This window comes from Anolis sagrei, chromosome X, assembly GCF_037176765.1.
Source record: "Anolis sagrei isolate rAnoSag1 chromosome X, rAnoSag1.mat, whole genome shotgun sequence".
Lineage (NCBI taxonomy): Eukaryota > Metazoa > Chordata > Lepidosauria > Squamata > Dactyloidae > Anolis > Anolis sagrei.
The window spans coordinates 28,583,065-28,594,820 of NC_090034.1; the positions used below are offsets into that span (position 1 = coordinate 28,583,065).

Consider the following 11,756-nt stretch of genomic DNA (forward strand, 5'->3'; position numbering starts at 1 on the left):
TTACTTTATTTTTTTATTATTATTTGCTGTTATTTTATTTATTACTATTACTATTTATTTTTATTGTTTGATATTATTACTATTTAATTTTTATTTATTTACTATTATTATTTGGTATTATTTATTTTTATTTGTTATTATTTTATTATTAGGTATTATTATATTATATTATAATATGGTATCATAATACTATTACTATCATTATTTATATATTTGCTATATTTATATACTACCCCTCTCGGCCCACAGGCAACTTGAGGCGGTTCACAAGGTAACAATTCAATGCCCAACATCATAAATACATTTTAAAACATTGACATATTATATAAGCAATAACAAGTCATTATTCTCCTTAAATTGACCCATTCTCCAGCTACCCATCATGTATCTATTATGTTAATATATTATTATTTATATATTATAATATATTACAATGAAACTATTATAATTATTCTCCATAAATTGACCCATTATCCATCTACCTATTATGTATCTCTATTATTATCATTCCCATAATCCACATTATTGTTAATATATTTATTCTCCATAAATCACATTATTATTGTTGTTGTTGTTGTTATGTTAATAATACCTGATGATCTTGCAATCTTTGCAGACCAAGTGAAGCTGGAAGATGTCCCGGCACTCAACGCTCTCAATCAGCTGCAATGGAATCTGTGATAAATAATCATAATATTATTTAAAATATAACAACAATAACAATGTAATATATTTCTATATCTCTTATAAGAAATTTAAATAATTATATTTCTATTCATTAGAATACATTTAATGTAGTATATTTCTGTATATTAAAATAAAATGCATTTATTATAATATTTTTCTATATATTAGAATACATTTAATTTATTATAATATATTTATTTATATTATAAATATAATTTATTATAATATATTTCCAAATGTATAACATAATATAAATATTAAAATATTAATAATAGTTTAAATGTTATATTTCTATATTTTTATTTTATTATAATACATTACTAAATTTATAATATAATCTATACACATAATAAAAGTGAAAATATTCATGTGTGTGTGTGGTTGGGATGTCCACTTACACAAACAGGCTCCTGCCTCCAAACAGCTATAACTCTCACTACTCAAGAGACAATGTCCTCCACAAATACCATACTGCAAACCATGCAAGCCAAGGCTTTCATATGGGGACATTTTCATACTAGACTTTTTCAAATAACCTGGGCAATGCTGGGTACCCAAGCTAGTATGAAAATAAATTTATTATAATCCTAAATTTATAATATAAGGGTTAGGGTATCATACTGTATTTATATACAATATAAATTATATATCTAAATCTATATCTAAATTTATATTATATATTTCTACAAATTATAATAAAGTTAATTTATTATGATATAATATGTATATATTTCTCTATTAAGATAAATTTAATTCATTATAATATATTTCTAAATTTATAATATAATATAAAAATAATAATAGTTTAAATATTATCAAGCCACCTATCTTCCCTCCCACAGGCAAGAAACATTATTGGTATGAATGAAGCTCTTTTAGTTACAGCATCAAAGTTGTGAATAGAAATAATATTTACATTGACCAGGGACTCCTTGAACTTGATGTGTAGGCGGTAGTTGGAGAGTGCAATGACAGCCTCCTCTGCACGGCCAACAAACTCCGTGCTCTCTCCATGCAGCTCCAGGAATGGCACCTGCAGGTGGGCAGGCAAGGAGGGAAAAATAATGTTTATTTATTTACAGCATTTATATTCTGCCCTTCTCACCCCGAAGGGGACTCTGGGCGGATCACAGAATACATACATGGCAAACATTCAATGCAAATAAACAGACAGAACAGACAACAGATAGAGGTATTATGTCAGCATTTTCCCCCAAATTCGGTGTCCTGGAGGTTGTGCTGTCGCTCCATCCTCTATGACGAAGAACCCTTGATCACAGACTTCCTCCTTCCTTTGATCACAGACATTTTCTGGTATTTCCTTTCTATGGTGCCGTAAACTACCTCCCCGCTTAAGCAGTGCCTAATTTCTCTACTCACAGCTCACAGTTGTTTTCAAACTGCTTAGCTGGACAGTAAGCTGGGTTGAAGGTTGGGTGCTCACCACGACCTGGGCTTCGAACTGCCAACATTCCAGTTGGTAAGATGTATTGCTGCTGGTGATTAACCAGCCATGCTAAAGCCTGGCCCTTTATTCTTATACCCCACCACCATCTCCCTGAAGGGACTCGGAGCAACTTACAGATGGGACAGTGTCCACAAGACATAGAGTCAAAAACAACTCATAAAACAAAATATATTAAAATAAAAGCATCATAAAATACAACAGCTGAGATAAAACAAAATAGACGTAACAGAATAGAAACAGATTGCATTGGAGCTCCATCAGAACAGGTTTGATGAAAACAATGACCAAGATTTCTAAAATGGGCATGACCAAGCTATAAAAGGGCTGGGCAAGGGATAGTGCAAAGGAGCATACCATAGGGCCGGGGAAGTGGATGAAGTGCAAAACAGAATACTATCTGGTGACTTAGGGACTGGGCATGTATGTAATGATAAGATACACAGCGGCTAAAGTTACCATGCATCTTTATTGTTCAGAATACAAGCATCTAACAAATCTGCTCATGTATATAGAGTCTAAGCTATAACAAAATAAATCACCCAAAAGGCCCTGGTGCCTTTCCCACATACCAGACCCTCCTACCTCAGGCCAACTGACTCTTATGACCGGTTCACATGTCCTTGCAGCATCCTGTCTTCCCTTTTGGCCAAAGGGCATGTGTTCTATGTCAGGACTTAATTGGATGGCATGACAGAGAGGTCATAACACTGTATAACTAGGGAATAGCTGCTTCCAAATGATTGCTGGAATATCTAAGTATTCAGATCCCTATAGAAGGAGGACAGTGTGGGGGCTTGCCTAATCTCCTCAGGGTGTTCCAAAGTTGGGGGGCCATCAACGAGAAGGCTCTCTCCTTCATCCCCATCAGCCATGCTTGTGACAGTGGTGGAAGCAAGAGGAGGGCCTCCCCGGTGGATTTTAGAGCCTGCACTGATTCATAGGGGGAGATGCGATCACAAAGAAAGGCAGGCCCGAACCATTTAGGGCTTTATAGGAGTAATCTGGCCGCTGATCTTTGCACTAACTGCAGCTTCTGAGCTGTCTTCAAAGGCAGCCCCACGTAGAGTGCATTGCAGTAATCCGATCTGGATATAACCGAGGCATGGACCACCATGGCCACATCAGGCTTCTCGAGGTACAGTTGCAGCTGGCACACAAGCTTTAACTGTGGGAAGGCCCTCCCCGCCATCGCCAACACCTGAGCATCAAGTACGCAGCTTCCAGGTGGAAGGTGGACCCGGTCAGGGTTGGCTTGATGTGCCTCCATTCGTGCCTCTTCGAATTCTCAGCACTGCTGTTCAGAGCTGACCTCCAGTTAAAGCTCTCAAGGGCCAGGGCTTCCCAGGTCTCGGTGTCTATGCCACAGTTTCTAAGGTTGGCTTTAGGCCATATTTAAATCTCTTTTCCTGTCCACCAACATTACGTTTTCCGTTCTTGAGTTGGGAGTATAGTAACTACTTTGGGAGACAGTGATTGGGCATTCGGACAATGTGGCCAGTCCAGTGGAGTTGATGGTGTAGGAGCATCACTTCAATGCTGGTGGCCTTTGCTTTTTCCACAACGCTGACATTTGTCCACCTGTCTTCCCAAGAAATTTGCAAGATTTTTCAGAGGCAACGCTGATGGAATCGTTCCAGAAGTTGAATGTGACGTCTGTAAACACTCCACATTTCGCAGGTGTATAGCAGGGTTAGGAGGACAATAGCTTTATAAACAAGTACCTTGGTATCTCTACTGATGTCTTGATCCTCAAACACTCTCTGCTTCATTTGGAAAAATGCTTCACTCACAGAGCTCAGACAGTGCTGTAATTCGGTGTCATTGTTAAGTTTTGTGGAGAGGTGGCTATCAAGGTCGCAGAAATTGTCAACATTTTCTAATGTTACACCATTAAGCTGTATTTCTGGCCTTGCAGAGGGATTGGCAGGTGACTGCTGGATGAGAACTTTGGTTTTCTCGATGTTTGATGTTTGATGAGAGGCCAAGCATCTTGTATGCTTCTGCAAAGGTGTTTAGAGTGGATTATAGGTCTTCTTCTGAATGCACACAGACTATGTTATCATCACCATACTGGAGTTCTATAACAGATGTTGTTATGTCCTTGGTTTTGGCTTTCAGTCTTCTGAGGTTAAATAGCTTGCCATCTGTCTGACAGATGATTTCCACTCTGGTGGGAAGCTTCCCATCAACAAGATGAAGTATCACAGCAATTAATATGGAAAATAAGGTTGGGGCAATAACACAGCCCTGTATAACACTTGAATCCACCTTAAATGGGTCACTTTGGGAGCCACTGCTGTCTAAGACTGTTGCCATCATGTCATTATGGAAGAGCCGCAGGATGTTCACAAATTTGTCAGGGCAACAGATTTTTTTGAGGATGGTCCAGAGAGCACTGTAATTCACTGTGTCCAATGCCTTTGCAAGGGCAATGAATGCCATGTACAGAGGTTTGTTCCCTGCATTTTTCTTGGAGCTGTTGTGCAATGAAGATCATATCCACTGTTCCTCTGGAGGGGCGGAAGCCGTAATGGGATTCTGGGTGTCTGCTGAGACAGGTAGAAGGCGGTTTGCAAGGATTCTTGCAAATTAACCTTGCCAAAAACCAACAGACAACCATCATAAGTGCCTATACACCTACATCAGATGTTGATGAAGACATCAAGGAATTTTTTTACTGTCAGCTGAACACCGTCCTATCGGAGATACCTAAGAAGGACAAAACCATCCTTCTGGGGGATTTTAATGCAAGAGTTGGACAAGACTTCGGCCTGTGGCCAGGGACTATAGGAAAAGACGAGGTTGGAAACTGAAACTCAATGGCATCCTGCTTCTCACCAAACATACAGAACACAATCTTGTCATCACCAACATGCTCTTCCCACCAGAAAAACAAGCTCAAGACATCATGGAAGCACCTCCAGTCAAAGCACTGGCACCTCTTAGACTATCTTATTACACGTGCCAGAGACTGCTGCAATGTGCTTCTCACAAGAGCCACGACAGGCTCTGATGACTGCTGGACAGACCACAGTTTAATCCGATCCACGGTGGCTACCAAGATCGCCCCCAAATGCAGATTCCAAGGAAGAAAGATAAGACGCAAAATGAACACCCAAGCCTTTCAGGAACCCTCCAAACGAGCCCTTCTCCAAACAGCACTCAAGGATCATCTACCTATAGAACACACAAAAAATGTTGAGGAACTTTGGAACAAACTGAAGACCTCCATCATCATAGCCTGTAACAAAACCATTGGATATCAACTAAGAAACATCAAGACTGGTTTGACAAAAATGACAAAGAGATGCAACAGTTAATTGATAAGAAAAGGAAAGCCTTCCCAACATGGCAGAGAGACACCAATTGAGCTGCTAAGAAAAGGATCTATGCTAGTGCAAAAGCTGAGGTCTAGAGAAGGATCAGAGACCTCAAAAACATCACAGACAAAAAAGGCTGAAGAAATCCAACACTTTGCAGATACCCATGATGCTCATGGATTTTTAAAGCCACAAAGGTCATCTACGGATCAAGAAATCATAGTATACATCCTCTACGCTCATCAGATGGAACCAAACTTCTGAAGGACAAAAAAAATCGCACTACGTTGGAAAGAGCACTACAACAATCTCCTGAATCACAGCTCCAACATGGTCGAAGAGGTTCTCTTACAAACCCCACAACAACAAACCAAGGATGAGCTTGCAGCACTGCCTAGTTTGGAGGAAGTCTGCAACGCATCAGCCAACAAAGCCAGCAGTCCTGATAGGATCCCTGCTGAAGTCTTTAAAGAGAGGGGACCTGAGCTGACACAACAACTCCACCAGTTCACTGAAAAAGTATGGGTGACCAGAAAAATCCCAGCAGACTTCAAGGATGCCACCATCATCACCCTTTTCAAAAAAAGGGGAAAGAACAAACGTTGGAAACTATTGAGGTATCTCCTTTCTAATCTCCGCTGGGAAAACCCTCACAAGAGGATTTACCTGCATCCAGAGAGTATCGAACCCAGCCAACATTGGATTTTGACTAAACTTGACACATAAACCCAAAATTGCCAACTGTAAATACTGGAATGGTTTGGGAATGACTGCCATTGGCATATGGGAGTTGTAGTTCACCATTATCCAGAGAGCACTGAATCCAGCCTTCACCTGTATTGTTATGCATTTTCCAATGAGAGCATTCATGCAAAACCAAATCAAAGACTGGCTTTTTTCTAATAAATAGTTAGAATTATTACTAATTAACTAAATGGTACTACCAAACACCCCTAACACCCCAAAACAAACAATGCCTTTAAAAAAAAAAAACCCGGGCAACACTGAGTACCCAGGCTAGTAATAACATATAATACTGTACCCAATAAATAAAATAATATAATATAATTTATTTATTTACGATATTTATATCCCGCCTTTCTCAGCCATAGGGCGACTCAAGGCGGGTTACAGATTGGCACAATTCGATGTCAGGCATTCATAGAAGTGCCATTAAAAACAATCAATTATATATTTTAAATAAATTTATATATTATACTAATAACAAATAAGTGAAACCAATAAATTTAATAATTTAAATAAAAATAAATAGATTATCAACAATAATATGAGTGTACCCAATAAACATAATAAAAATGTATTATTATTCATAATAATATATACTAGTGTACCCAATTAATATAATATATTTAAATAATAACAATTTGTATATTAATAACAATTTTATATTTTAGTGTATGCAATAAATATAATATGTTATATTTCAAATAAATAATTAATAATAATAATAAATATATTATCATCAATAATAAATAGTGTACCCAATAAATATACTAATATAATATATTTCAAATAAATAATAAAATTAATATTCATCTAAAATATGTTGCTAGATTACATTTATTGGGTAAGCTATTATATATTATTGATAATAATATATTTATTATTATTATTTATCATGTATTATATATTAATAATATAATATATATTAAAATAACAAAAATAATAAAAGTATTGCTTATTTGAAATATATTATATTATTATATTTATTGGATGTACTGTTACATATTATTAACTAGCTTGGGGACCCGGCGCTGCCCGGGTTATTAGAGAAAGGAATTGTATATCAAGGTTGGTCTTTATCAGTTATTTATATGGCTCGCAGTGGTCTCAGGAAGTTAGTGAAGGTACTGTGAGTCCCATCATCTGTGGTCCATCGTCCTCCAAACTGCACCAGGATGGAGAGAGGGTCATGGGGGCTCTGTGTGCTAAGTTTGGTCTTGATCAGTCATTGGATGAGGGTCACAGCAGTCTCAGAAAGTGAGTTAAGGTACTGCAAGTCCCATCATCCATAGTCTCCCTCAAACATCACCAGAATGTTGAGTTGGCCATGGGCGCTCTCTGTGCCAAGTTTGGTCTTTATTGGTATTTGGATGAATGTCACTGTGGTTTTAGGAAGTGAGTGAAGGTACTGCAAGTCCCATCATCCATTGTCCGTCCTCCTCCAAACAGCACCAGGATGTAGAGTCTCTCATGGGGGCTCTGTGTGCCAAGTTTGGTCTTGATTGGTCATTAGATGAGGGTTGCAGCAGTCTTGGGAAGTGAGTGGAGGTACTTGAAATCCCATCATCCATAGTCTGTTCTCCCCCAAACCTCACCAGAATGTTGAGTTGGCCATGGGGGTTCTGTGTGCCAAGTTTGGTCTTCATCAGTCATTCGATGAGGGTATCAGTAGTTTCACTAAGTGAGTGAAGGAACTGCAAGCCCCATCGTCCATGGTGCATCATCCTCCAAACCGCACCAGGATGTAGAGTGCATCATGGAGATCCGGTGAGCCAAGTTTGGTCCTTATCGGAAATTGGATGATGGTTGCAGTGGTCTCAGGAATTGAGCGAAGATACTGCAAGTCCCATAATCCATGCTCTATCCACAGTCAAACCACACCATGGCGTAAAGTGGGTCATGAGAGGTCTATGTGCCAAGTTTGGTGTTGTTCAGTCATTGTTGATGGTCGCAGCAGTCTTGGAACGCGAGTAGAGGTACTTCAAGTCCCATCATCCATGGTATGCCCTAGTCCAAACCGCAGTAGGATGTAGAGTGGGTCATGGGGGCTCTGTGTGCCAAGTTTGGTTTTGTTCGGACATTAGATGAGGGTTGCAGCAGTCTTGGGAAGAGAGTGGAGGTACTTGAAGTCCTATCATCCATGGTCTGTCCTCCTCAAAAGTACACCAGGATGTAGAGTGGGTCATGGGGACTCTGTGTGTCAAGTTTGGTCTTGATCAGTCATTGGCAAGGGTCTCAGTGGTCTCAGGAAGTGAGTGAAGTGACTGCAAGTCCCATCATCCATTGTCAAATTCTTCCAAACCTCACCAGGATGTAGAGTGGGTTATGCGGGCTCTCTGTGTAAATTGTGGTCCTGATCCATCATTGTTGGCAGTTATAATGGTTTTAGGAAGGGAATGCAGGTATTGCAAGTCCCATCATCCAAGGTGCATCCTCCTCCAAGCCGCACCAGGATGTAGAGTGCATCATGGAGACTCAGTGTGCCAAGTTTGGTCTTTATCGATAATTGGATGAGGGTTGCAGTGGTCTCAAGAATTGAGCAAAGGTACTGCAAGTCCCATAATCCATGGTCCATCCCCCGCCAAACAACACCAGGACATAAAGTGGGTCATGAGAGGTCTATGTGCCAAGTTTGGTCCTGATCAGTCATTGGATGAGGTTAACAGCGGTCTCAGAATGTGAGTGATGGCACTGCAAGTCCCATCATCCATGGTTCATCCTCCTCCAAACTGCAGTAGGATGTCGAGTGGGTCATGGGGGCTCTGTGTGCCAAGTCTGGTCTGTAATGGTAATTGTCTGACTCAGCCCCTGGCCTTTTCCTTTCCTCTCTTTGTCATCTCGGAATCTTGGAATTGAGGCTGGCCAATCAGAGACCATATGCAAATTTGCTTCTCATGTCCCCGTTTCTGCCATGAACTCTTTTCTCCACCAGGGGCTCCTATTGAAGCTGGCCAATCAGAGACCATATGCAAATAGCACCACTGCGGCAGCCAATCAGAATGTTGGAACTTTCAGGCTGGCCAATCAAAATGCTGGCACATACACCGCCACACTTTTGTCCTCCGCATACAAGTTTTGACTTTTATTATATACATAGATAGATAGATAGATAGATAGAAGATAGATAGATGATAATAATATATTTATTATTATATATAAATATGATAATTTACCTGGAGATTGTCATCTTCGCGGATGAGCTGCTTCCTGGGAAAGGTCTGATTGGCCTGTTGCTGCTGCTGCTGCTGTGCTGCCACCCTCTCTTCCTCCTGCAAAAGACGCTGGCCCTTTAAGAGCGGCTCTATGGCTATCCTTGCACAGGAAGGAAGCCCCTCATTTCCAAGGGAGTCCCCACCACCCAGAGAATCCTAGAGGGGCCTTCCCTCCTTTATTAATTCATTCTCAAAGGCTTACCATGGTGGGCAGCCACGGGCAGGCCTTCTTTTCAAGTGCTGGCAGTCGTAGAAAGACCTACAACAAGAATATCATATAACAAAAAAAATAAAAGAATATAAAATATGAAATATTAACAGAAATAAAAATATAATAAAATCATAACAATAATATTAATAATTATAGAAATTATAATACACTATATTAAAATAGAAATATTAAATAATAATAATATAATAAAAGTAAAATATAAAATATAATAATGTAGATTATAATATACTATAATAAAGAAATAAAATAATAACAATATATAAAAATTATAATGGGAATTATAGTGTAAGATAAAAGAAAAATAATACTATACTAAAATAAAATAAAAATAATATAGAAAAATAATTATATTAATAATGGGAATTATAGAATCATATAATAGAAATATTAATAATATAAAATAATAATTATAATAATTATAATATCCTATAAAATAATAATTAATAATAATAACACTACAGTATATACAAATAATAGTGGGAATTATAGTATCATATAATAGAACATAAAATATAATATTATATAAATAATATATAATTATAATAATAGGAATGTCATATAATATAAATAATAATATAAATAAAAAACACCTTAATAATATATTATAATAATAAAATTAAAGTATCATACAATACAAAACTTTAAAATAATAATGGAAATTATAATATCCTATATTCTATAATGCAATATATAATAATAACAAAACTAAAATAATTATACAATTATAATACAAGTGGGAACTATAATATCCTATAATAATGATGATGATTATGATGATAAATATAAAATAACAGGAATATATAAAAATAATATTAGAAATTATAGTGTCATAGAATAGAAAGTCGTATTATGAAATAACAATATAAAATAAAAATATATATGATAACAGAGATATACATTATTATATATAATATAATAATAATACAGGACTACAACATCATTATTATTAAACAGTATTGCATTGCAATACTATTATTATATTGTATTATTATTGTTATATTTTAATTTTATATCTATTTAATATTTATTTTATTGTAATAAACAAAACTAATTGTATAATTATTATTATATTGTAACATTTGTATTATATTACATTGTAACATTATTATTATTATAACTATTACTATTATACATCATATTCCTATATAGATCGCAGAGGCAGCCATTAGGCAGGGCAGGGCACGGCCGGCCACGGACTACAACTCCCAGCATTCCGGGATCCCTCCCTCCCTCCCCCCCTTCCCCTGGGCCTTCCTTGGCCTTCATCTTCTCCTCCTTCTCCTTCTTCCCTGCCTTTCCCTCCCCCGACTCGACTCACTCTCCGGAGCCATGCCCGCCGAAGCTCTTCCTTTCTTCTCTCTCTCTCCTTCCTTCCTTCCTTCCTTCCTTCCTTTGCTCTTTCAGACGTCTTCCTCTCTCTCTCTCTCTCTCTCTCTCTCTCAGAAACGGCTCCGGCCCAACATGGCGGAGCAGGAGAGGGAGGAGGAGGGAGGGAGGAGCCGGGAGAGGATACGCCCCCGCCGGGACAAGGAAGAGCAAGCGAGGCTACGCCCACCAGATCCAGACCGACATGGCGGAGAAGGCGGTGGGGGCGGGGCTCGAAGAAGCCACGCCCCCGTTAGAACAAGGTGGCAGGGGCAGGCGAGGCCCCGCCCCCCAGGCCCCGCCCCGCTATTAAACCACCTTGGACGAGTAAGAGGATATGGTGGAGGAGAATGAGGTAGGGGCGGGGCTGAGAGAGGCCACGCCCACCAGGCCTAGTTCCGCTTTTATCTCCCGCCCTTCCCTCAGAGGCAGCTACGGCCGAACATGACGGAAGAGGAGAAGGAGGGAGGGGCTGGGATAGGCCACGCCCCGGCTGGAAAAAGAAACGGGGGCAGGGGCAGGCGAGGCCCCGCCCCTAGGCCGACATGGCAATGGGAGAGGCGGAGAGGAAGAGTGGGGCGGGGTTGTGAGAGACCACGCCCCGCCTGAGAAGGAAGCCTAGGTGAGGCCCCGCCCACCAGGACTAGCCCCGCCCCAGACCACCATAGAGGAGAATTAGATAGGGGCGGGGCAAGAAAGGAGGGCAGACAAGGCCCCGCCCTCCAGGC

The 11,756-nt window shown here is 39.2% G+C and overlaps 1 protein-coding gene across 3 annotated transcripts in view; it reads right to left on the reverse strand.

Annotated features, from left to right (window-relative positions):
- The window catches only part of MTMR3 (myotubularin related protein 3), a 28,262-nt gene extending 17,008 nt beyond the window's left edge, over nucleotides 1–11,254 (reverse strand). For 2 of the 3 annotated variants that reach the window (XM_060786185.2, XM_060786186.2), the window contains exons 1-5: nucleotides 10,982–11,254; nucleotides 9,634–9,690; nucleotides 9,393–9,488; nucleotides 1,604–1,720; nucleotides 593–675 (exon numbers count right to left, since the gene is read on the reverse strand). In XM_060786185.2, the coding sequence (XP_060642168.2) occupies nucleotides 593–675; nucleotides 1,604–1,720; nucleotides 9,393–9,488; nucleotides 9,634–9,636 (299 nt within the window). In that variant the 5' untranslated portion in view covers nucleotides 9,637–9,690; nucleotides 10,982–11,254. Of the gene's footprint in view, nucleotides 1–592; nucleotides 676–1,603; nucleotides 1,721–9,392; nucleotides 9,489–9,633; nucleotides 9,691–10,981 lie in introns of those variants that run through there. The other variant, XM_067473041.1, reaches the window with a different exon arrangement.
- Nucleotides 11,255–11,756: the final 502 nt, after the last annotated feature.